Source organism: Heterodontus francisci, chromosome 5 (genome assembly GCF_036365525.1).
Source record: "Heterodontus francisci isolate sHetFra1 chromosome 5, sHetFra1.hap1, whole genome shotgun sequence".
NCBI classification, from domain to species: Eukaryota; Metazoa; Chordata; class Chondrichthyes; order Heterodontiformes; family Heterodontidae; genus Heterodontus; species Heterodontus francisci.
Genome location: NC_090375.1, coordinates 107,102,312 through 107,129,220, shown reverse-complemented (window position 1 = coordinate 107,129,220; position 26,909 = coordinate 107,102,312). Strand labels below are relative to the sequence as shown.

The 26,909-nt window shown below is 44.0% G+C and overlaps 1 protein-coding gene across 2 annotated transcripts in view; it reads right to left on the bottom strand.

Annotated features, from left to right (window-relative positions):
• Positions 1-4,084: 4,084 nt before the first annotated feature.
• The window catches only part of LOC137369991 (cytochrome P450 7A1-like), a 90,438-nt gene continuing 67,613 nt past the window's right edge, over positions 4,085-26,909 (bottom strand). Inside the window, exons 4-6 of one of the 2 annotated variants that reach the window (XM_068031878.1) lie at positions 21,937-22,067; positions 19,412-19,590; positions 4,085-10,065 (exon numbers count right to left, since the gene is read on the bottom strand). In XM_068031878.1, the coding sequence (XP_067887979.1) occupies positions 9,772-10,065; positions 19,412-19,590; positions 21,937-22,067 (604 nt within the window). In that variant the 3' untranslated portion in view covers positions 4,085-9,771. Of the gene's footprint in view, positions 10,066-12,813; positions 12,996-19,411; positions 19,591-21,936; positions 22,068-26,909 lie in introns of those variants that run through there. The other variant, XM_068031879.1, reaches the window with a different exon arrangement.

Here is a 26,909-nt window from a genome sequence, read left to right as displayed (position 1 = left end):
ATTCAATTGGTTTGCCATCCTATAGGATGTACGCTCATTGCCCTTTTTGTGAGGCATCTTCTTCCTTGGGTCTTAATACTGCAGGGTACAGGTTCCTACTGACAATACTTGTTTGAAAGACTCAAACATGTTAATGGTCCTCCTGCCATACAAATGGTACGTCTTTTTTTAAAGAGCTCTCAGCGATGATGCTTTGTCAGAAAAATTTGGAATGTATGGTGCCAAAAAGTTGAAAAATCCAAGACATCACGGAGGTCTTCCTTGTCTTGTGGGGTAGGCATATGCCTTACATCTTTGACTTTGCCTGGGTCAGGGTGGATTCGGCAACAGGAATAGATGGAGCCAAAGAAATTGATTTGACCTACATTCATCACGCATTTTATGCTGTTAAAAACGAGCACTTCACGATGAGCTACTGCCATCAGTGAATGGAGATTTTGATCATGTTCTTTGGTTTTGCCCATTATCGCAATGTCATCAGCAATGCATATGTAGCCAGGCACATTTTCTATAATTCTGTCCATATGCTGCTGAAACAGATCTTGTCTGACAGATAAGCCAAAGGGTAGTCTCTGGAAGCAATATCTTCCAAATGGTGTCCTGAATGTGGTGACTTCTTGAAATTCCTTAGCTAGGTGTGCTGACCAATATCCATGTTTGGCATCCAATTTGGAGAAGAATTTGACTCCTATGAACTTGGAATTCAATTCCTCTAATGTCAGAGTCTTGTGGGGGCATCTCTTTAGGGAGAGGTTTAGATGCCTCGGATCGAGACATACCCTATTTGCTCCATCCTTCTTCAGTACGCATGTGATTGAGCTGCACCAATCTGTGTGATGATGCACATGACGGATGTGCCATTGCGTTCCATGTCATTTAACTCGCGCTTAAGCTTTTCTTGAATGTGCACGCTGCACTTTCTGGGAGGGTCGATTGACGGAATTGCATCCTCTCTGAGGTGCAGTATGGAATTGCCTTTGAAATTTCCTGTGGTGTCGAACCTGTCTGGCTACATTTGTTGTAGGTTGTGGACCAACTCAATGCAGGTACCCTTGGTCTCTTCTGCTGTAATGGGTACATTGCTGACCTCGTGGATGGTTATGATGTTGCGGTACTTACACATTGGTAGTCCTGCCACTGTTCGTCTGCTCGTGTCTACTAGTTAGAATGTTTGTGGTTTCCATGCCAACTTGCCATATCTGTGTTGATTTTGGTGTGCCACTGCAAGGAATAGGTGAACCATTGTATGCAGATAACTTGGAAGTTGTCGGTTGTATTATTGATCTCCAACAACTCCGGTACATATCTTTGAGGATTTGGACTGGTAGAATACTTGCACTAGTGCTGGTGTCAGTCTTGACCCTGAGTATATGTTTACCAGCTTTCTTTGCCTACGTGATGTTAATAGTGACGAAAGCTTCCAGTTGTTTGACTTCATCAACATGGTGTGTCAGGTTCACAATGTGAAATGCCTGTTCATCTTTTGGCTGAAAATTACTTCTCTCTGAGTCTTGTCTCAGGTTTGTTTTGCTGTGGACCTCATGTATCAGCTTGATTTATGCAGGTCTCTGGCGCTTTCGTTGCTGCTGTTGCCCTGATTTCAGTTTGCTTGCATTCTACCATGACTTCTAGCTGCATCTTCAGAGCCAGATTTCTTGCATAGGCGGGCCCAGTCTGCTTTTGCACCGCATGCCTTTCACAGATCTTGAAATGTCGGATATGTGCTGTGAGTGGGACCAACCACACTCACCATACAGTTTGCTTGCTCTTATTGATCTGGTTATGGTGCTGATACTGTTGGCTGCAGCTAGTGCTTGCAGGTGCTGTTATCCAGCTACAATGGCTTCATATTTCCTGCCATCTTCCAGCAGTGCATCATTTCTGTGACCTTTCTTTTTCCCCAAGAGGGCATTCTGAAACGCTTCAATAGATGGCGATATAATCACCAGCTTCATTATTCAGTCCAACAGCTCAGTTTCTGAGAAGTTGCATTTGTTGCCCTTACTTCGGCATCTACTGACAAACTGGTCTATTGACTCCTGTTGCCTGTAGCACATCAATTCCAGGTGGTGAATTCTAAAATTCACTCTTAATCAAAGCTGATCTTCTAGCACTTTCCATACCTTTGCAGGATCTTTCTGGTCCTTGTCAGATAAGCCTGAGGTATTAATTCTATGTCAGCCCTCATTTCCAATTGCTATTAGTATTTTTACAGTTTGTATTTCTGGTTCTGTAATCACTTGGTTGGTGAAGCATAGCTGCATTCTCTGATTGAAAAGCTGGAACTCGGATAGGATATCCACAGCCTTCCAGTTTATGCTGGGAAATTTGGTATCCATCTTCCTGCTGTTCTTTGGATTTAAAACTTGCGTTAAGAACTTGCTTTATGACTCTGCACTGTTTCCCCTTTAAGAAACTCTCTTGGCTGCTTTGATTGACAGGAGCAGGTGTTTAGCAGTGCTTGTCTGTTTATCTAGCTTCCAGCACTCTAATCTGTTTTACACAGTTGTGCAATAGGCATCTTAAGTGTTTTTTTTTCTCTGCTTGAGTTTGTTTGTACAGCCGTTCAACATACAATTCTTCATGCTTGAATGGTTTTATGAGTTTTTTAAAACTCTGGCTGAGTAATGAAAACTCTTCATGCTTGAGTGGTTTGATGATTTTTTTAAAGCTTTAGCTGCGAGCTGTGTGAATGGAGGATTCCTGCTCTTTTTGCTGTCAGATACCTCCTGTAATGGAGTGGGAGAGCCTTTAAAAATCATTAATTAGCCTGAGATAGGGATTGGGACTTCCCTGTTTTTTTTCTTTTACTGGGTCTTTAAAAAAAATCAACTTTGCAAGCACCTTGTCATGAAAACCACACCTGCCAAAATGAGACATATTAATTTCATCATATGGAACAGAAGTTTTAAAACTGTTACAGGACTGAAAAAATAGCTTGGTTTAAAAAGACCACTGAAACATGACTGCTCGTTTTGCATTCTAAAAGACAGTTGAAAAAAAAAGAGACAATGGGAACTGCTCACTGATTCAATTAACAGAGATTGGTCTGGGCAACCGTGATTCACATCTTGTCTGTGTAAGAGACAGCACTACACCACCCCCCACTGAGAGCTTTGAAATCCACAAACCACAGGGGTGGTTGTTCCAAATAAGGAGTTAGTTACATGACTAACCTGCTGGCCAACTTGGAGTTTTGAATTGTGCTCACAGGACAGTTGGAAAGGAGACTGCAATTTGAAGACAACAGAGAAGAAAGGTCTCTCCCTCTCTCTCTCTCACGAAGTTCCGGGGGATCCACTGAAGCCTCTCAAACCGCAAGCGAGAAGACTCCTGCAGCTAAACAAGTGAAAGTGTGCAGCGGGCCCCAACGTGAACTGCAAGATTTAACTGCAGTCAAAAACTGCACGTTTAATCCACAAACAGTAAATGAACTCCAGCTATTGCTTCCCATCTTTTCCCTTGATTCTTTCTCCTTTTCTGTCTCTATTTGCGTGTGTGTTTATCACGTATGCATGCTAGCATGGTCGCGTCGCGTATTTCCAGTAGTTTTAACCAAATTAAAGTTTTAAGGTTAATAAACTTATACCTTTCTTGTTTAAATCTAAGAAAACCTATCTGGTTGATTTCTTTGCCATTACAATTAGAGAGTGGTGAACAAGGATTCACTGAGGGGAAGCTAAAAACACGGCGTTTTGAAAAATTAAACCCTGTTACGGCTAAAGCAGGCAAAGGCTGACAGGGGGGTCCAGAGACAACTATCTCACCTGGTTGTAACAACCTCAAAGTTTTTTTTTAACGGTGATTCCTGGACCAGGACTCACCCGATCGCAGTCATTGATTTGCAGCCTGTTGTTCAATGCTCTGTCTTCGACAGCTTGGGAGAAGTGTTTTCTTCTTTCCCTGTTTGGGCCAGTATTTCTTATCAACCTTCTCCCTTTTAGCTGTAGGAAGATAGTTTTTAAAGCTGTTTTCCCTATGGTCTTCAATCTTAGATTCTGTGTTCACACCACAGCTGCCACCATGTAATGAAGTTCTTTTAATGTTGTCTGATGCAACATAAATGAGATGCGTGGAGTCAAAGTTGGTTGACAATCTCAAAACAGTTTTATTAACAGCTAAATGCAGAGCTAGCGATTTACAAAACCTTCCTCGAGTCATTATAGTTACAGAGTAAATCTGCTTTGAGTCACATGACTGTGTCCTGGTACTTAGCTTATTAGCATACTAAGATCTTAAAGGGACATAACTCTTTAAGGCAATCATACAACATCCATCACCAAGAGTGGCTCAGCAGCGCAACTACTGTTCGAGCTGGCCGAGTCCTGAAGGACATATCTGCCAGACTATGCATGTGGCAGGTGGTGAGGGAACCAACAAGAGGGAAAAATCTACTTGACCTTGTTCTCACTAATCTATCTGTTGCAGATGCACCTGTCCATAAGAGTATTGGTAGGAGTGACTACCACATAATCCTTGTGAAAAAAAGTTCTGTCTTCAGACTGAGGATACCCTTCACTGTGTTGTGTGGCACTACCACCATGCTAAATGGGATAGATTCAGCTCATATCTGGCAACTCAAAACTGGGCATCCATGAGGCGCCATGTACCATCAGCAGCAGAAGAACTGTACTCAACTACAATCTATAACCTCATGGCCTGACATATCCCTCACTCTACCATTACCATCAAACCAGGGGTTCAATAAAGAGTGAAGACGAGCATAGCACCAGGGTTACCTAAAAATAAGATGTCAACCTGGTTGAAGCTACAACACAGGACTACCTGCACGCTAAACAGCAGAAGCAGCAAGCAATAGTAGAGCTAAGACATTCCACAACCAACGGATCAGACCAATGCCCTGCCACATCCCAATCGTGAAATGTGGTGGACAATTAAAAACTTAACATGAGGAGGAGGCGCCATAAATATCCCCATACTCAATGATGGGTTGCCCAGGACATCAGCACAAAAGATATGGCTGAAGCATTCACAACCATCTTCAGTCAGAAGTGCTGAGTGGTTGATACATCTCAGCCTCCTCCTGAGGTCATCAGCATCACAGATGTCAGTCTTCAGCCAATAATTCACTGCGTGTGGTATCAAGAAATGACTGAAGGCACTGGACACTGCAAAGGCTAGGGTCGTTACAACATCCCAGCTAAAATACTGAAAACTTGTACGCCAGAACTAGCCACACCCCTAGCGGCACAGTGGCGCAGTGGTTAGCACCGCAGCCTCACAGCTCCAGTGACCCGGGTTCAATTCTGGGTACTGCCTGTGTGGAGTTTGCAAGTTCTCCCTGTGTCTGCGTGGGTTTCCTCCGGGTGCTCCGGTTTCCTCCCACAAGCCAAAAGACTTGCAGGTTGATAGGTAAATTGGCCATTATAAATTGCTCCTAGTATAGGTAGGTGGTAGGGAAATATAGGGACAGGTGGGGATGTGGTAGGAATATGGCATTAGTGTAGGATTAGTATAAAATGGGTGGTTGATGGTCGGCACGGACTCGGTGGGCCGAAGGGCCTGTTTCAGTGCTGTATCTCTAAACTAAACTAAACTAGCCCAGATGTTCCAGTACAGCTACGATACTGGTATCTACCCAACAATGTGGAAAATTGTCCAGGTATGTCCTGTTCACAAAAAACAGGACAAATCCAATCCAGCCAATTACTACCCATCAGTCTACCCTCAATCATCAGCAAAGTGATGGAAGGTGTATTCAAAGTGCTATCAAGTGCCACATAAACAGCAATAACCTGCTCACCGATGCTCACTTTGGATTTTGCAAGGATGGCTCGGCTCCTGACCTCATTACAGCCTTGGTCCAAACATGGACAAAGAGCTGAACTCAAGAGGTGAGCTGAAACTGATTGCCCATGATATCAAGGCAGCATTTGACTGAGTGTGCCATCAAGGAGCCCTAGCTAAATTGAAGTCAATGGAAATTAGGGGGAAAACTCTCCACTGGTTGGAGTCATACCTAGCAAAAAGGAAGATGATTGTGGTTGTTGGAGGTCAATCATCTCAGTCCTGGGACATTGCTGCAGGAGTTCCTCCGGGCAGTGACTCAGGCCCAACCAACTTCAGCTGCTTCAACAATGACCTTTGTTCAATCATAAGGTCAGAAGTGGGGATGTTCGCTGATAGTACGATGTTTAGTACCATTCGCAATTCCTCAGATACCGAAGCAGTCTGTGTCCATATGCAGCAAGACCTGGACAATATCCAGGCTTGGCTAATAAGTGGCAAGTAACATTTGCGCCACACAAGTGCCAGGCAATGACCATCTCCAACAAGAGAGAATCTAACCATCTCCACTTGACATTCAATGGCATTATCAACGCTGCAGCCCCCACTATCAACATCCTGGGGATTACCATTGACCAGAAACTGGAGTAGCCATATAAATACTGTGGCTGCAAGAGCAGGTCAGAGGCTAGGAATCCTGTGGCAAGTAACTCACCTCCTGACTCCCCAAAGCCTGTCCACCATCTACAAGGTACAAGTCAGGATTGTGACGGAATACTCTCCACTTGCCTGGATGGGTGCAGCTCCAACAACACTCAAGAAGCTCGACACCATCCAGAACAAAGCAGCTCACTTGATAGGTACCCCATCGACAAATATTCATTCCCTCCACCACCGACGCACAGTGGCAGCAGTATGTACCATCTACAAGATGCACTGCAGCAATGCACCAAGGCTCCTTAGACAGCACCTTCCAAACCCGTGACTTCTACCACCTAGAAGGACAAGGGCAGCAGATGCATGGGAACACCATCACCTGCAAGTTCCCCTCCAAGCCACACACCATCCTGAACTGGGACTATATTGCTGTTCCTCGCTGGGTCAAAATCCTGGAACTCCCTTCCGAACAGCACCATGGGTGTACCTACCCCACATGGACTGCAGCAGTTCAAGAAGGCAGCTCACCACCACCTCCTCAAGGTCAATTAGGGATGGGCAATAAATGCTTACCTTTCCTGCAACACCCACATACCCATGAGTGAATAAAATAAAACTACAGAATGTTGATACTAGGGGACTTTAGTTATCCAAATATTGATTGGAATAATGTTGGAGTAAAGGGAAAGGAGGGGGAGGAGTTTCTGAAATGTGTTCAGGAGAATTTCCTTGACCGGTCCAACTAGGAAGGGGGCATTGCTAGATCTGGTGCTGGGGAATGAGGTGGGCCAAGTGAACCAAGTGTCTATGGGGGAACACTTGGGTAAGAATGATCATTATAGCATAAGGTTTAGATCAGTAATGGAGAAGAGCAAGGAACAATCTAAAGTGGAACTTCTAAATTGGAAGAGGGCCAACTTCAATGAGATGCGAAGGGATCTTGCCAGGGTAAAATGGAACCAAAAACCGACAGGAGAAGCTGTAACAGAACAATGGGTGATCTTTAACAGGGACTTAGTATTATAGAATAAAACTATATAGATGGAAGGGGTATCAGTGGAAAAGCATTTTAGTAGTAGTGATCATAATTCAGTTAGGTTTAGCATAGTTTTTGAAAAGGACAAAGATAGACTAGAAGTAAAAATTCTTAACTGGGCAAAAGCCAATTTTACTAAGCTGAGGTGTGATTTAGCAAAAGTGCCCTGGAAACTGCTACTTGAAGGTAAATCAATGGCAAAGCAGTGGAAGCCATTCAAGGAGGAGATAGACAGGATTTAGAACAAATTTGTTCCCACAAAGAAAAAGGATGGGACTCCCAAATCTAGACCTGTCTAGATGTCAAAGAGCATTTTGGGTTGGAAAAGGTAAAAAAGGGAAGCTTATGCCAGATACCAAGAGCTAAATACTGCAGAAAGCTTAGAATAGTATAGAAAGTGCAGAGGAAATTAGGAAAGCAAAGAGAGGGCATGAAAAAAATATTGACAAGAAAATCAAGGAAAACCCAAAGATGTTTTATAACTAACTACATAACAAGCAAGAGGATAACTAAGAAAAGAGCAGGACCTATTAGAAACCAAAAAGGTAACCTATATGTGGAAGCTGAAGGTGTTGACATGTGTCTAAAGCACACTTTCCATCTGCCTTCACAAAAGAGGGGGAACAATGCAGACATTGTAGTTAAGAAGGAGGAGTGTGAAATATTGGATAAACATTGCGAGAGAGAAAATATTAAGGGGTTTAGCATCTTTGAAAGTAGATAAATCGCCAGCCCCAGATGAAATGTATCCCAGGCTGCTAAGCGAAGCAAGGGAGGAAATAGTGGAGGCTCTGACCAACATTTTCCAATCCTTTCTGGCTATAGGCAATGGTGCTGGCGAACTGGAGGACAGCTAATGTTGTAAAATTGTTTAAAACGGGAGAAAGGGATAGACCAAGTAATTACAGGCCACTCAACCTAACCTTGGTGGTGGGCAAATTATTGGAAAAAATTCTGAGGGACAGTATAAATAATCATTTAGAAAGACACAGATTAATTAAGGACAGTCAGCATCTATTTGTTAAGGAAAGGTTGTGTCTGATTAACCTGACTGAATTTTTTGAGGATGTAACAAGGAGGGTCAATGAGGGTAGTTCATTTGATGTAGTCTGCATGGATTTTTAGCAAGACATTTGACAAGGTCCTACATGTCAAACTAGTGAGAAAATTAGGAGCTCCAGCCACTGAAGAGTGGCAAGTTGGACCCAAAATTGGCTCAGTGGTAGGAAACAAGGGGTACTTTTGTGACTGGAAGGCTGTTTCCAATGGAATTCTGCAGGGCTCAGTACTAGGTCACTTGCTTTTCATGGTATATATCAATGATTTGGACTTAAGTGTCGGGGTCATGATTAAGAAGTTTGTGGATGATACAAAAATTGGCCATATAGTTGATGGTGAGGCAGAAAGCTGTAGACTGCAGGAAGATATCAATGGACTGTCAGGTGGACAGAAGAGTGGCAAATAGAATTCAACCTGGAGAAGTGTGAGGTAATGCATTTGGGGAGGACAAACAAGGCAAGGGCATACACAATAAATGGTAGGATACTGAGAAGTGTAGAGCAAAAGAGGGGCCTTGGAATGCATATCCACAGATGCCTGAAGGTAGCAGGGCAGATAGATAAAGCAGTTAAGAAGGCATATGGAATACTTTATTAGCTGAGACACAGAATATAAGAGCAGGGCGGTTTTGCTAAAACTGTATAAAACCCTAGTTAGGCCACAGCTGGAATACTACTTACAGCTCTGGTCACCTAGACAGGGTACAGAGGAGATTTACAAGGGTGTTGCCAGGAATGGAGAACTTGACCTATGAAGAAAGATTGGATAGGCTGGTTTTGTTTTCCTTGGAACAGAGGAGGCTGAGGAGAAATTTAATTGAGGTGCATAAAATTATGAAGGACCCAGATAGAATGGGTAGGGAGGACCTATTTCTCTTAACAGAGAGGTCAATAACCAAGCTGCATAGATTTAAAGTAATTGGCAGAAGGATTAGAGGGGCGTTGAGGAAAGAATTTTTCACCCAAAGGGTGGTGGGGTTTGGAAATCACTGCCTGTTAGTGTGACAGAGATAGAAACCCTCATCGCATTTAAAAATTATTTGGATATGAACTTTACTTGCTGTAACCTACAGGGCTACGAACCAAGAGCAGAAAATTGGGATTAGGCTGGATAGCTCTTTTTCGGCTAGCACCAAATGGCCTCCTTCTGTGTTGTAAATTTTCAATGTTTCTATGTATTATTTTTCATTTAGGCTTCAATGGAGAAAAACTGAATTTCTATACTTGGCATTTTACCAAATTCTAGCTTTCAGTGAAGTCACTATGCCACTATTATTTCATCCGGTAGCGGAACAGAACATCATGAGATGGCTGCAGAATTCCAAATCCAGCCTTTGAGTTATCAAGGGGTGGAGTAGGTGCTGAGGCATCAAGCAATTCCATGTCATAATAACAGAGCAGTAAAGTCAAAAACTGTTTGATCTCATTGACTGCAAAATAGCGACCAGGACACATACTGACTCCAGAACCAAAAGGCATGAGATAGTACTTAAGCTTTCTACCATTTTTGTAGAATGTGGTCTTGACTTTTCCATTTTCATCCAAAAATCTGTCATACTTAAATTCCTGAAAGGAGAAGAAATGATACTTTGTTTTAGTGCATTTGGCAAACTATCACTTGAAAAATCAGCTTTAAAATACTTGAAAGACACAATGGTCTGAATTTTATAAGCTCGCCGCGGTGCTTTAAAGAAGGCACGCGCACGTGCAACATAACTGCCGCAGAGCTCCCGCGATATTTTGTGCGGGCACTCATTTAAATGAAGGGGTGGAACGGCCACCCCCAATAACGTAGAGGGGGCGGCCGCTCTGTCACCGGCAACGGCGTCTGGCGCCACCATGCAGGTGCCGGTGTCACTTTTAAAGGGATTCAAGCCATTAGAAGATATTTGAATTTTTAAAGTGACAATGTCAATTGTCACATGAGAAAAATGAGGGAAGTTCCTCTTCCACCCCTCCAATGACATAGCCAGGTTTCAATTTCCCTTTCCCCCGCGAAAACAATGTTTTGCCAGTCCTGACCTTTCACCCCCAAATGGGCAGATCTTTGCCCTTCAACCCCCCTCCCACCATCCCCTCAGCCAATTTTCATCCCCCTGCCCTGAAAACTTCACTCCTCTCCCTCCCCACTAGTGTCACTCCTCGGATCTCCAAACGGAGATCCGACGGCGTGAGTGTTTCAGCCACCGGCCGGAATATCAGCATGGGACAGCCGTTGGGTCAAGCTAAGTTAGTTAGCATTTATTTTAATTCATTTTAAAATGCGGCGGGACCTTCCCGGTATCAGGGGTCGTGGCGGTCCTCTCCCGTAAGAATTTTCTGGTCCCCCCTGCTACGAACCCCCCACATGAAGGTGAGTAAAATTCAGCCCAATGAATCCTCTTAGTACACCCACATTTTCTGTAGAGCAAAATTTTGATTCTACTGTACTAAGAGAGAAAGTTTTACCTTGGCATTGAATATGGTGAAAGCACACCCAGCCCGGTTAACCTGGCAAGTCCTCCTCACCAACATCTGGGGACTTGTGCCAAAATTGGGAGAGCTGTCCCATGACCAGTCAAGCAACAGCCTGACATAGTCATCCTCACAGAATCATACTTATCAGCTGGCATCTGAGACTCCTTCATCACCATTCCAAGGAACTCAATATCCACCTTGTTCACCATCAGCGCATTATGGCTGCAATATGTACTATTCACAGAATGCACTTCAAAAACTCACAAATCTTACTTTGTCAACATCTCCCAACTCCATGACCTCTACCACCAAAAAGAATAAGCAGCAACATTATCAGAATACCATTATCTCCAAGTCCCCTGCAAGTCACACACCATACCACGTGGGCACATAGGGCTGGATTTTCAAAGTGAGCTTGTGACAAGTATGGGTGCAGTTGTGAATTAAATATCGCATTCCCAGAAGGTATCTCAGGATCCTGACGCCTCCAGAACATGAAGCGATTTTGAAAGGGATGCTGGGTGGGGAGGGGTTGTGGTGGGGGGGGGTGGAGAACGGGACACCTGCACATCTCTAGTTAATTAGTTGTTGAGCTTGTTGAGGAGCTCATTATAACGCTTGTTAGGAACAGTTTGTGATTTTCAATAGGAAAGCATGGGGAAAAGGCCATGTCTGGGACATGGCAGGGTGCAGCTTTCATGAACACTGTGGGGAGCCATGAGGGCTATTGGAGAGACTGAAGAACATAGTTTATAGGTGTAAAGCTCAGCTGCTCAAATAGTGACACAGACTAGCCATCGCTGCAGCTGAAAGACTTGCATTTGTGAGTGTTGAGTGGTAGGAATCTGCAGAGGGACGTGAGGCCGCTGGCATCACTTGATCAGCTGGGATTGCCAGGGGAAGCCCTGGTGAACAAACGAGCACCAGCTGACGGAGGTGAGATGGGAACAGGCTGCTCTGACATTGCACAGTTTAAACAGGATAAGCTTCAGCAGATGCATCCTCCTGGACAAGAGACGGTCAGAGGAGACAGTGGAAGGCTGCAAGGGAAAGAAGGCGCTATGCAAGACATTGTGTGTACTGCCCAAGAGTCAGCTACCCACAAATGACCAGTGCTGTAGGAGGCTGCGCCTATCCAGGCACTTGGTCTCAGATATTTGTTCCATGATCCACAATGGCCTGAGGCCTCGTGGCTCCCATGGTAGTCCCTTACCTGCAGACGTGACATTGAATTTTTATGCAACTGGGTTATTCCACAAACCAGCTGTGGACCTGGCTGGCATCTCATAGTTGGCCTCTTATCATGCAATCAGGCAGAACACAGATGCTCCATTCTGGGGGCGCGGGGAGCTTCTACATCCATTTTGACGCAGATGGGCCTGCACAGGCAGAGAGGGCATTGGGGTTTGCCGACATCGATGGATTCTCTCTGGTCCAGGGGATCATAGATTCCACCCACATAGCCATCAGGACATCAACAGGCTTGCCAGCCAGATTTCTGAAGAGAAAGGACTACCACTCATTGAATGTCCAGCTGGTCTATGACCACAGGAAGCGAATCTTGCAGGTCTTCACTTGGTTCCCATGTAGCTGTAATGATTTCTTTATCCTTCTAGAGTTCCAGGTGCTGCACCTCTTCAGGCCCACATCCAGAGTCCATGGGTGGCTACTGGGAAATAAGGATTATCCCCTAAAGAGACAGCTCCTGATGCCCATTTGCTACCCAAATGCAGATGGGGACAGGCTCTACAACCAGAGCCAGTAATGTTACTTGTTCCTTTGGTGTGTGAACTATTGTAAGATTCATAGGACTAGAAGTAATATCCAAAGAAAATGTTGGTTTTATTATAACTTTACGAGAACATATATACATAGTTACTTCACAAGCACACCTGCACACGTCTCACTCTGTTGGGTTACACACACAACTAACTGGTCATGTGTGAGGCAACATCACTTCCTCTGGTGATCTTCATTACAGTACTTCTGGTGGTCCGCTCTTAAAGTGGTCCCTTCTGAAGGTCATCCACAACATCCCCCTTTTTTCCAAAGATAAAAACATATGTATAATAAACACACTAATATACATGATTAAAAACCTTATTTTCAAGTAAGCTTAACACTCTCTAAAACATAGAGGTGGTTTGCTTATTCGTCCTGATCTTATTATTGTGAACCTCTTCCCAGAGCTGAGCTCGTCTTGATGACTCCTGAGACTCTGGCAACTCAGAACTCTGGTTAGCATGTTCTTCATCTGTTCTCATAGCCTCTGTACATTCTTTAGAAATTTGACTTTGGACATATCTGCAATGCCACAGAGTTGCCACATGTAGTGTTGTTGTACTTCAGTTCCGTCTGAGAATCACACCATTGGGTTCTGGACCTCATACTGGGCTGGTCGCATATCCTCACAACCTCTGCAGGATACCACTATCCCAACGCATGATTGAGGACTCTGACCTTCTGTCCTACAATTGAGTTAATTTTGGTCCTGCTTGCCTGTCATGCGATGCCCTTTTCTTCCCTTTTTTAGAAAGATTAGAAAAATGATGACTGGCAACTTCACCAATCACCAACAATCCCTCTGGCATCCGGGTACTTGCTGCAAAGAACTAAAGCCTGAGGACAGACTCCTGGTCATATCGCCTCTTCGTGTCAAGACTCCCAGCCTTTGTGTCGTCCTTTACATGGACTGACCCGATACAATCAACCTGGATAATTTGTACCATTTTCGGTGCAGTGCTGACCTCATGTATTGTGACGATTCATCCATCTTGGCATACTGGAATCCTGTGACAGCTGGTCCTTTTGTGTCTACAATATAAAACGTGTGGCAGCCAATTAGAGATCCAACAGCTGCACTGTAAGGTTATTGTTCGAATGCACCTGCTTAGAGAACCATTGTAGGCAGTCAGCCCAGCTGTGGTGGGTCATATCACAGATTCCCATTTCTTTAGATACATGTCCTTCAGTATACAGATGGGCAGAATATTTGCACTAGCTCTGGTGTCGATTTTCACTCTAAGCGTATGCTTGCCTGATCGTGGCAAATGCCTCAGGTTGCGTAATAGCATTGACATATTGATCCAAGTTAACTATGTGGAATGCCGGTTTGCTGTTCGTTCGAGTACACTCTTCATCCATGTCCTCCTGGCAATCTGTCTCTCTGCTGACATGAAGTGCCTGCTTGGGCTTTTATAGTGTGTGGCATATCTTTTGTTGTGTTTGCCATCCTGTCTTGCAGACATTCTCTCTGCATGTGATCTGCCACCATTCCTGTGTGCAGTATCTGAGCTCGGCCTTCTGCAGCATTGCCTTGCCCAATGTCCTTGCATGCCACAAGCTTTGCTTTGGTCCTGGTACACCAGACAACTATGAATTGGATGAGTCAGGCCACATTTGCCACAAGGCTTGTCAGACTTTTGATCCTTGGTTATCGTACCAATTGTCGTAGGTGCCCCCAATGCTTGCAACTGTTAGCGTCCAGCCATGATGGCTTCAAATTTCCTTCCATCACTGAGTAGTGCATCTATGGCGTGCCTTTTTTTCTTTTCTAGCAAGTCTTTTTGAAAGGCCTCTATTGGGGTGGACGCGATCGCTAGCTTTATAACCTGTTCCAACAATTCAATATCTGCAAAGTCACAAGATTGAGCTTTGTTTCAGCACCTTGCAGCAAACTGGTCAATGAACTCATCTTGCCTTTGCCGATAGGTCATAAGCTGAAGCCTATGTACTCGGAAATTTATCTTTACCTTCAGTTGCTGCTCCTGGAATGTCCATAGCTTACTAGGGTCCTTCTGATCCTCAGCTGAAAATCCTACTGTATTGATCCATTGCAAGCCCTCGTTGCCCAGTGTAATTTTAATTCTGGTAGCTTGTTTCTCTGGTTTGCTCACTTCTCGATCCAGGGAACAGTTTAAATTCAGAAGCTATGTCCAACACCTTAACTGGAGCATATATATACAAATAGTTACTGCATTAGCACGCCTGTACACGTCTCACTTTTTGGGCTCCATCCGCAACTAATTGGTCATGTGTGATGTGACATAATTTCCTCTGGTGATCTTCACTTGCAGCTCTTAAGGTGTTCCCTTCTTAAGGTTGTCCCACAACAGAGCCATCTATGAACACATACCTGCATCAAACAGACCGTTTACATCTTGAAAATGTGCTTCTATTGTCTTGACTGCTGTGTTTGTGCCCTCCAGTACGAGCCAGCCAGAGTGTCTCGTATTGTGGTTGTCTGCTTCGCCCCACACAACATTACAATGCAAAGAGGCTGGAGCTGGATGAAGTGGAGTACCTGGAGAAGGACTGGGAGGAAGATGAAGATGATGAAGAGGAGGAGGATGGCATCGCTCCAGAGGTGGCCGGCATTGCAGGAAGACCACTGATGCCGTCCCAGAGCTCAGGGTGAACATGGCCGCAAGACCAATGCTGATTCAGCACCATTTCACCTGCGTATCTCTGAACCCTTGTGACAGATACCCCATAATACCCCTTCCAGCATTGTGCCACAATGACTCATATCTCAGGCGTCCCATTGCCAACCATGACTATGGAAAATGAGGTTTCCACTGCCAACATTCTGTAACATCATATAGCATGAGAAAACTGCAATCTTGGACCCCTCTGCTGTCACCCCCCCCTCCCCCCCACCACCTCCCGCCAAGACTCCATCCCCTTTTGACATTGTTATGATCACCTAAATCATGGTTTATATACATTTTTTTAAGAGGTCACTTTTAGTTTTGGGGAAATTATATTGGTAGATATAAGGTAATTGCAACTCTGGAAACTAAAGATTGTCAGCTCACCCAACAGATTTACACTTCAAAGATCTTTCCATGTGTACTTACAGTGTCAGAGTTTTAGAGGTGAGAGCCATAAAACAGCAGATGGGCTTGTTTAGTTGGGGAACTGAAGCCTGTAAGTCTGAAGAGAATTTCCCTCTCTTTGTTAGCAGTATAAATTATTCATTGGTTATCCAGATTTGAAGTGATGTTTTGGAGTCGGAGTTAATTAGCTTAAATTTCTATCTGGGACATCCCAGATGTACCACACTGCTATGGAGATAGATCATGCAGGGAGATGCCTTTTCGTTAGGTTTTTTTTATCTCTGTGTCTTGCTCACAGAAAGTCAGTTGGTGTTTGGAAACAGCTGTACTCAGTGACAAAGGGCTATCAGGAGCCAAGGGTGTTTTCTGATTTGAAATTATTATACAAGAGATGTGAGTGAGGCCCATGCTCAGGCTGAGGAAAACCAAATTAGTGAGCTGTTGAAAGAGAGCTGCAGGGTTCACCTAGCTGGATACTATGAGGGAGAAGCTCCAAGAAATCTCATACCTCAGAAGATAACTGGGAAACTAAGGAAAATCAAAGTGAATTCTTGAGAGCTGTGGTATGGTTTGGATTGGTCCCAGGAGAAGTGAATGAACCTTCAAGATCCTGTAAAATATAGGGGATTCTTCGGTGAAAATAAAAGTCAAATGGGGAGTGTTCAATTGAGATTTTCAGTTTAAAGTATGTGATTACAAAATATAGTGTTAAGTGAGTTGTACTTGCTTTAACTCTTGTAAAAAAGTTTCTTTTGTTTAAAACGTGAAATCATGTGGCATAATTCTTTCAGTAATAACTGGAGTTTGAATTTCTTTTTAAAAAAGTTACTGGTTTCTAAGGAGATCATAACAACATGAGGCATCAAGAACAGATATTAGATTGATAACATAAACAAATTATATTGTAATGAAAACAAAACAGCAGACAAATGTTGAAAAAAGCATCCAGGTGACCCATTAAGTGAAATTAAGAGTGTGGCACCTTGCTTTCCATATCACTTCAATGGGGTGCTCCCCCTGGGGTAGAGGATGGGGTGGAGGCAGCCTGCTCCCTACTCTGCCTGCGGGTGAGATACCCATGGCTTCTGTCCTTGCCTTGGAGGTGCCCGTGGGGGCTGCTACATCTGTCACAGGGTCTTGCGGCACAGATGGTTCCTGAGTCAGAGGGGGTAAGGGGCCAAAGGTTGATGGTTGATGCTGGTACCCCTGAAGTGTAGCCCCTTCATCTGCCTCTTCCATCGCCTCAGCCCATTCCTGGTGCCGATGGATGCTGGATGAGGCATCTGGCTGGGATGCAGCTGGCATCCACACAAAGCATCTCAGCACCATTAGCAGCACTGAACAGTCAATGCTACAGAGAGTCTCATGCTTCTGTGCATATCAAGGCACAGTTCATGCATCCACTCAGAGTGATGCTGCATATGGCTCTCCAAGAAGTTGGCCACTCTTTCAATAGCAGCTGATGTGCTTGAAACCCTGAGTCATGATGGAGCACATTAGCTGCAAGAACTCCTCTATTGCCATCCTATGGCTCCTCAAGGCCTCAGAGATCTATGGCAAATGAGAAATTATCTGCCTCTGATTCTCAAGGAAGACCCTCCTCGTTTGTGACACCCGAGGGCCAGTATCTTCGTCCAGCGGAGCATCGCTGTGTCTGTCCTGTTCTCTGAGGGGGACAGCCCACAGCCGACTCTGCCTCACCTTCCTCCTCCTGCTCACGCATGATGTGAGGTACACCCAGCACTCCTCATACTAAGGTAGATGGTGGCCCAACCAACGTGAATGTGCTTGCACTGGTGAAAGATGCAGAAGTATGGTGTGACGGTGTTGGCTCTGGTAGCTCTCCCTCCACTGAGGAGGACAGCGATGTTTGTCCTTCAGTACTGCACTCCCCCTCAGCTACTGGCCCTGTGGGAAACAGAAGAAGGTGGTTATGAGAACTTGGCCTACTCATCATGTGCTCCCAGCACAACCAACCCCATAGAAGATATTGTTCGAAGAGCCAAAGCACGCATTGGGCAGAAGTGTCCTCCATGCCCTTCACCTAAAGATAGAACTATCAAATATGTCTGTTGATCTCAGCCACTCATTTCCCCATCACCCAAAGATTAGCAATATCCAGCAGTAACTCCTTCACTGGCGTTATACTGTGCAGTTTGGGCACACCACCACCTGTTCTGACCATTTTGCTGGCATTGTGGGCTCTCTTTTCCAGCAGGGTAAGGAGAGAAAGTTCATGAGTAGGATGCCCTCCTTCACCTATTCCACCTATTGGTTATTGAATGTCTTGCGGCATTGGGCCCACATCTTTCGGGTCACTCCCCTGCCGCTGACCTCACTTGCCACCTCCATCCATGCCAATTTCATTCCCTTCAGTGGGTTCCTTCTCCCGGATGGTGGGAAGATGTCGCTCCTCTCGCTAACAGGACCCATTAATGCCTCCAGGCAAGTGTCTGAGAATCGTGGGGACACCCATGGACATCTGCCTGTTCCATTGTTTCTCCTAGAGTCCCCTGCTGCTCCATTTCTTCATTGAGCAACAAGCGTAGCCATGGCTGCTACTTGTCTTTTCAGGGGGTCCTCGTTTACCAAGTCCTGCCTCCATGCAGGTCCTGAGGCTGCTAAATGGGCGCCCTCTCGTCCCCTGGCTAATTACTGTGTTTGCATTTGAAAATAATGTCCCATGCGAAGCAGGGTCGGGACCCAGAAATAATCCAGGCATCAGGTTCCTGACCTTGGAAAATTCAGGCCATATTGTCATTGATTCATTGTAGCTGGGTGAAAATCTTAAAATTCCATACCAATCACTAACATGAGACCTTCATTACCACAAGGATTGCAGTGGTTCATGGTGAAGCTCTCCCCCTCAGGTAACCAGGTGTGCAGAACTGAGAGGTTACAACTATCAGGTGAGACTGTACAGCTTGGGGCTCTTTTCTCTAGAAAAGAGAAGACTGAGAGGTAACCTGATACAGGTCTTTAAAATTAGGCAGGGACTCGATACAGTAGATGTTTCCAGTTGTGAAGGAGTCCAAAACTAGGGGCCATAAGTATAAGACAGTTACGAATAAATACAATAAGAAATTCAGAAGAAACTTCTTTACTCAGAGAGTGGTTAGAATGTGAAACCTGCTCCCACATGCAGTAGTTGAGCTGAATAGCATAAATGCATTTAAGGGGAAGCAAAATAAGTACATGAAGGAGAAACAAATAGAAGGATATGTTGGTAGAGCGAGATGAAGGAGGAAGGAGGCACATGGTGCAGCAGAAACACCAGCATAGACCTATTGGGTCAAATGGCCTGTTCCTGTACTGTAAATTTTATATAATTATACAATATCGAAAAAGACTTGAGATATATGACAACCTTTGTCAGGGTAGGGGAGATGTAAAGAGGGAAAATAGGCAAGACAAAAAGGAAATGAAAAGAAACTCAATGTGGAGCACAAGACAGAGAGCTTTGCAAAAGCAGTTTAATATCTCTAACTGTTTTCAAAGATGAAATGAAGATCAATAATAATAATTAACAAGAGTACTTTTTTGAAATATAATACTTAAAATTCCTAAAATTATTTAATTAAAGAATTTAATCTGCACAGTTTTAATATTTTACTTACCAAAGGATCCTCATAAATCTCTGGATCCAAATGCAGTTGTTGAGGACATAAACCAATTTGGTCTCCTTTTCGAATAGCCAGCTTTGTACCCCTATCCAGAGTTAGAACAAAGTTCTCAGTGGCCACACGTAGCATTATTGATGCACTAGATAAGCGTAGACCTTCATTTATTAGACTACCTGTTCAAATTTTTTCAAAAAAATGTTTAGCAGAGATTCACAAAACATTACACAAAACAAAACCAGAAATTGTTTCTCTAAAGAATTATTGTCATGAAATATTAACAAAAAATGGCTGAATAATGTCCAAGTTTATTTCTGAAATTAGCTATAATGATAAAGGATGGTAGGTGATGGACAGTGGGATATAAATCAGTAATTCAACAGAATGGTTCTAATAACATTGTAAACCATAAAAAAGTTAAGGTATCTTATGACTGTCACTGGAAGCACAGGATTGATTTGCAACTTCTTGTTTACTGATAACATTAAGTTAGGTGACACAGTAAATAGTGTAGATGTAGCATGTTGCAAAGTGACATTGATTAAATGGGCTGAATTTTGCAGCCCCCACCCCGACGCGTGGGTCGTGGTTGGGTAGGGGGGCTGGAAAATGCCTCCGGCAGAGACCTGCCACCACTCCCGCCGAAGGTGCTGGAATGATATTGGTGCCGGTGGCTGGCATTCCTGTGCCTTCGGATCTCCATCCGGGGATCTGAGACAGAAGACTGGTGGGGAGGGGGGAGCTGGTTAAGTTTCTCAGTGTGGAGGAGGGGGAAGACAAATACATGAATAGGATGGGAATAGAGGGATACAGTCCCCGGAATTGCAGAAGGTTTTAGTTTAGGCAGGCATCAAGATCGGCACAGGCTTGGAGGGCCGAATGGCCTGTTCCTGTGATGTACTGTTCTTTGTTTTTCGTTAAGAGCGGCGTCAAGAGTAATTTCATTGGTCTAGGGTGTGGTGGGAAGAGGTAAAGTTTAAAGTTGATGAACTTTGGGGAGGAAGGTCAGGAGCACAAGGTAAGTGTTTTGGGGGGAGAGGGCAGGCAATTACTTCTATGCTTATTGGGGGTAGGGGTTGGAAGAGAATCAGCATCATTTAATTTTTTAAAATCAATATTTCTTTAATTATTAAATGCAATGTGGGGCTTGAAGCCCTTTAAAAATGGTGTCAGCGCCTGTGCAAAGATGGCTGATGCCATTGCCAGGGTGGGACCACCCACCCCTCCAGGTCATTGGGGGGGGGGGGGGGTGGGGGAGGCAGTCCGCCCTGGCCATTTAAATGAGCTGCCACATTTAATATCACGGCGCCTCTGTGACATGTAGTCCGCGTGGACAGACCGCCATTGTTTATGTCCACCGCCGAAAAATGCAGCCCAGTATGTGGGCAAAACTAGCAGAGGGAGCTCAACGGGGGGGAAAGTGTGAGGTCATCCACTTTGGACCTAAGAAAGATAGTTCAGAGAAGTTTCGAAATGGCGAGAAGCTAGGAACTGGGGATGAGCAAAAAGATTTAGGGATCCAAGTACAGAAATCACTCATAGCAAGTCAACAGGTACTAAAAATAAATAAAAAGGCTAATGGAATGCTGTCCTTTACCTCAAAAGGATTGGAATACAAAGGGGTGAAAGTTATGTTACAGTTGTACAGAGTTCTTGTTAGACCCCACCTAAAGTACTGTGTTCAGTTCTGGCCGCTGCACCTCTGGAAGGATATATTGGCCTTGAATGGGGTGCACTGCAGATTCACCAGACTGATGCTGGGGTTAAAAGGGTTAAATTATGAGGATAAACTCATCAACAACACTTGTATTCCCTTGAATATAGAAGATTAAGGAACAATCTAATTGAGGTATTTAAGTTGATCAAAGGAGTTTATAGGGTAGATACAAATATATGAATTAGGAGCAGGAGTAGGCTACTCGGCCCTTCGAACCTGCTCTGCCATTCAATAAGTTCATGGCTGAACTGATTACCCCACATTTCCACCGATACTGAAAGAAACAATTTTCCCTGGTGGGAGATTCCAGAACAAGGGGGGCATAACCCTAAAATTAAAGCTAGGCCATTCGAGGGTGATGCCAGAAAGCACTTCTTCACACAAAGGGTAGTGGAAACCTGGAACCGTCTTCCCCAAAAAACTTGTAAAGCTAGATCAATTGAAAACTTCAATACCAAGGATTTTGTTAAGGGTTTTTGAACCAAGGCAGGTAGATGGAGTTAAGGTATGCATCAGCCATGATCTAACTGAATGGTGGAAGAGGCTGAATGTCCTTCCCTTGTTCCAATGTTGTGAAAAGTTTGTTAAAGCTAATTATTTGGTTGTTTTAACAATAAAATTGAGTATTTATGATGTCAACAAAAGGAAAATAAATAAAACCTGCTGGCCAATTCAGGCCACTTATATGATATATACAAGACTCCGTGACTATTTTAACCCTAGTTGTGAGCCTCAGTATTTCAGGTCATGTGGATTACTGTTGCAAAGATATATATTAGAATGACTGATGTGATCAAGTTCTTACCCAAAGCTGTCATGCTATCTAATTGCTCTCTGGTGAAGATAATAGGATTATTAATGTCTCCAGGCTTCTGATTTGTTGCACGAAGCATGTTTTCAATTTCATTTTTCACTGCTTTCATTGCTGCTGGAAACCTGCAGATTATGTAAAACCAGATAAATGATGGTGTAAATGTGTCATAGACAGAAAGTGTGTCAGTTTTCTATCTATTAAAAATCTTAGCTCTACGTGCATTTCTTGTCAGCAAATCTTCATGGCCCAGATTTGCTGAATGGCACATGCCGTTATTAATGTGCAAACTGACCAGCAACTTGTAGTGTGAAAGAGGTACGCAGTGAATTGTGAATTGCCACAAGTTGCAGGACTCCATCACTGTGGGTGTACCAGCACCAGATGGACTTCAGCAGTTCAAGAAGGCAGCTCAGCACCAGCTTCTCAAGGGCAAGTTCGGATGGGCAACAAATGCTGGCCTGGCTAGCAATGCCCACATCCCATGAAATGAATTCAAAAAAGCTTCAGAAAAAATGTCATATTGTCTTTACTCTCCTTGTGATTTTCAGGAAGTGGCTGCATTTGCACATTAATTCACAATAAAACTCAATACAGAAATTAAGTTTAGAAATTAACAGCATGAATACCCACTTCTAACAGTATGATAATTGTTATCTATCTCTCTGGCCCAGAAATTGAACAATTAAAACTGTAGAATCTCAATCCATCAGGCAGTGAGTGAATTGTTGTTGGAGATTTAAAAAAATTAAAATTAAAATTATTTTTTTAACTTTTTTTTGTCTCTTTTTATCTCTCTCAATCCAACCATTCTTTGTCTCTCTTTATTTCGCTTTCTGTACCTGATTTTGACACTAAATTAATCGACTCTAATTCATCATCCTTCTCAGTCCCTCCTATTACGAAAATGCTTCCATTTTTCTTAATATTTTATTTTTTTTAAGGACTTGTGCCAAAACTGAAAAGAGTCTATGGATGTGTTTTTTTCACCAAGTTCACCAACATGTTGTTTGAGGACCACCTGTGCTGTAAACCACCTGTGGGATGGGCTCAATAAACAACAGAACCCTTGGTGACCTGGGGAAAAATGGTTACAGCAAAGCCACATGTCAAGGTTTGTGGAGGTCAGGAGGTCGACTCTCTGTATGGGGTTTGAACATTGTTTTCAGTTTTAGTTGGAGCGTGAACTGTTTGAAGACAGTTGGTGTTTTCCTGCCAAGGAAAAAGAAATCTCCCAGCTCAACTCTTTTTCTACCTTTTTTAAGAAATCCTGCCAAGATCCAGTGTGGGGAACAAAAAAATCCCTGGTGCAGTACAGCTCCTGAGGATCTGAAAAAAAATGCTGCGATTCAAGTGTGTGCTGGTGAAAAATCCTTGATGCCACATTTCTCCTAGAAAGCCTACTAGAATAATCCTCGACTTCCACAGAATGGAATGCTTCTGAAACGATCTCAGTGACCTGTCTCTGTATACCTGGATGCCAGACCAAAAAAGGGACAACTGACATCCTTCCATATATTCTTTCTTTTTTCGTCAAGAATTAGCAAGTATTTGGCCAAAGTAGTTTTTTTTTGTCTTCTTTTGTAACAGACCTCTGCAGAGTGAATTTCTATACTTTTTCCAGTGTGTGTGTGTGAGTATAATTGGGCAATTTTTTTAAAAAGGGAACTTTCATATTTTTAAATTGGTGTGTTAATGTTTTGCTTCATTACTGGTTAAGTCTTGTTTTATAATAAACAGATAATTTTGTTGTTTATTAGAGAAACCTGGTTGGTGTATTTTGTTCTGGGACAAAAAAAGAGTAAATGATTGGCTGTATTGGTAACTGGGTAAGCATTTAAATAGATGTTGTGACCTGTGGAGAAGTAGAACTAGAAGACAGTGCACTCCTCCCACCTCGGTTGTAACACTCCTCTGTTGATTTCTCAATGCTTAAATCTCATTAGTTAAGGAGATGCACTGTTGGTCCCATTGTTCACCAAGTCCCAGTTGACATCTTGCCTTTGTTATCAGCTTGTACTTCCAGCAACTTTATAAGCACATTTTTTCTAAGCTAAAAGGTACAGGAAGAAAATCTAACTGACTACACACACTCCAGCAAAGTTTGGCCCATCAATGATGGAGCTGTATAAAATGCTAGTTAAGCCACGGCTGGAGTACTGTGTACAGTTCTGGGCACTACACTATAGGAAGGATGTGATTGCACTGGAGAGGGTGCAGAGGAGATTCATCAGGAGGTTGCCTGGGCTGGAGCATTTCAGCTATGAAGAGAGACTGAAAAGGCTGGGGTTGTTTTCCTTAAAGCAGAGAAGGCTGAGGGGAGATATGATTGAGGTATACAAAATTATGAGAGGCATTGATAGGTTAGCTAGAAAGAAACTTTTGCCCATAGTGGAGGGATCAATAACCAGGGGGCATAGATTTAAGGTAAGGTGCAGGAGATTTAGAGGGGATTTGAGGAAAAAAATGTTCACACAGAGGGTGGTTGGAATCTGGAACGCACTGCCTGAAGAGGTGGTAGAGGCAGGAACCCTCACAACATATAAGAAGTATTTAGATGAGCACTTGAAACGCCATAGCATACAAGGCTACGGGCCAAGTGTTGGAAAATGGGATTAGAATAGTTAGGTGCTTGATGGCCGGCATGGACATGATGGGCCGAAGGGCCTGTTTCTGTGCTGTATAACTCTATGTTCTTTTGGTCACACTTTAGTACCAACCTTTTCCATTGTGCATTGCTATGTCAACTTTCACCAAACAAATCACTCAGAATATTTTTACAAAATAATTTTCAAAGTCTTCCTGAAAATTCAGGGCTTGCATGATATTTGTACTTAAAGCAAGAGGCAGGACCTGTAGTCTGCACCTGTGCAAGACACCCAATTTCCCAGGATGCATCAATAACATTTAGATAGCTGAAATGCTAAACATGCATGAAATACTCAGCAGGTTAGGCAGTATCTGTGGAGAGAGAAACAGTTAACGTTTTAGGTCAGTGACTTTTCATTAGAACTGGGAAAAGTTATAAACGTAATAGGGTTTCAGTAAGTGAAAGGGGTGGTGGTGGTGGAAAGAAGAACAAAAGGGAATGTCTGTGATCGGGTTGAGAGCAGAGAGATTAAATGACAAAAGGTTTCATGATGTCAGGCCAAAGGGAATGATAATGGGACAAGTAAAGAAACAAAAGATGTATCGAGAGGAGGTGTGAATGGCAGGATCATGAATAGCTGCCGTCCAAATGCAAAGTCAAGAAAATAAAAGAGAAACATGAGAAAAAAAATCAAAGAAAACTGAAGCAAAATGGGGGCAGAGATTATGATATAAAATTGTTGAACTCAATGTTGAGTCCAGGGGCTGAATTATCTGAGCACGCCGCCATTGCTGCGCTCCCGCGATATTTCGCGCGGGGGTTCGTTCAAATGGAAAGTGCGGAGCAGCCACCCTTGATGACGTAGAGGGGGTGGCCACTTCCTACCCGGCAATGGCATCCGGAGCAACCATGCAGATGCCATTATTAAAGGGCTGGAAGTCCTTACCAGCAATTTTAATTTTTAGTGTGATCATTACCTTTAATTTATATAAAAACATTAAAGTGCAGATCAAAACCCCTCTTCCCCCCGCCCAATCATAAACCAATAAATTTATTTCCCTCTCCCCCCGAAAAACCATTTTTGTGTGGCCCGACCTTTGCCCCCCAAACTTTATGATCGTTGCCCTTCAACGCCTTCCCACCATCCCCCCAGCCAATGGAGTAAGTTTCCTCCATTCACCGCTCCCGCCATTGACCTGAAAATTAAATTCTTCCCACCCTCCCCACCAGTGTCTCGCCTTGAATCCCCAAACATTGATCAGAAGGCATGGCACTTCCGGCCATCGGCCGGAATATCGGTGTGGGGCGGCCGCCCAGTCTAGGTATGTTTTATTTACATTTATTTGCATACATTTAGCAACGCAAATGAAGGCCCTGCTGCCGGAGCTGCACCGAAGCCTCGCCACTGCCAGTAAAATGCAGCAGGGCCTTCTCGGCGACGGAGGTCATGGCAGACCTCTCCGGGAAGAATTTTCCTTGCCCCCCCCCACCCCCCCGCCACGACACTCAACGCCGGAGAGCTCATAAAATTCAGCCCCAGAAGTCGAAGGATAAGGTGCTGTTCTTTGAGCTTGGTTGAGCTTCATCGAATTAATTGTTTGGTCAAGGGAAGGCTTGAAACTTTTATTAACTTTTTTCAAATAAAGTCTACGTCTCTATACCTTTAAAAATTCAAATTACATGCAAGGGCTTGACACTGTTTAAAAATGATGTCGGCGCCAGCACAATGGCGCCGGACGCTGTTGCAGGGGACGGAGTGCCCGCCCTCTCCACGTCATCTGCGGGTGGGGGGTAGTGGTATGCACCGGCCATGTGAATGAGCCGCTGCATTTAATATCACGGCTGCTCCACGGAATAAACCCCGCACGTGCGCACCGCCATCTTTGAAGCTCACCGCTGATATGCAGCCCTTAAGCTAGAGATTCTGGGTAGAATCTTCTCATCTTAGTCCCTGCCAGAATGGTGGAACCATTTTTGGGTCAGAAACCCAACTCACTGATTTGCACGCCTGTCCGTTGCTTTTTCCCAGAGCAAACTAACTATCAACCCGCCTCCACGCTCCCCAACCAATTAGGGAGGGTGGCTGAGATTCTGTAAAAGAAAGGATTTATAATTAAAGGGACTATGGCATTGGTTATGAGGGATCACCAGGAATTGGATTTTTGAGGCTACAGCAACCATAGGAATGGAGAGGAGACCTGGGAAGGCTGCACCCTGCACCACACCAGCTCCACCCCCACAACCACCACCACCGGGTCTCTCACTCTTGTAGGTCTTGCTGAGGGATCTGAGAGGCTACAGTGAGGTGAGCTCTCCCAAGGATGGGAGGAAGACAGTTTCTCCAACCAAGCAGGCATGGATGGAAGTGACCGACGAA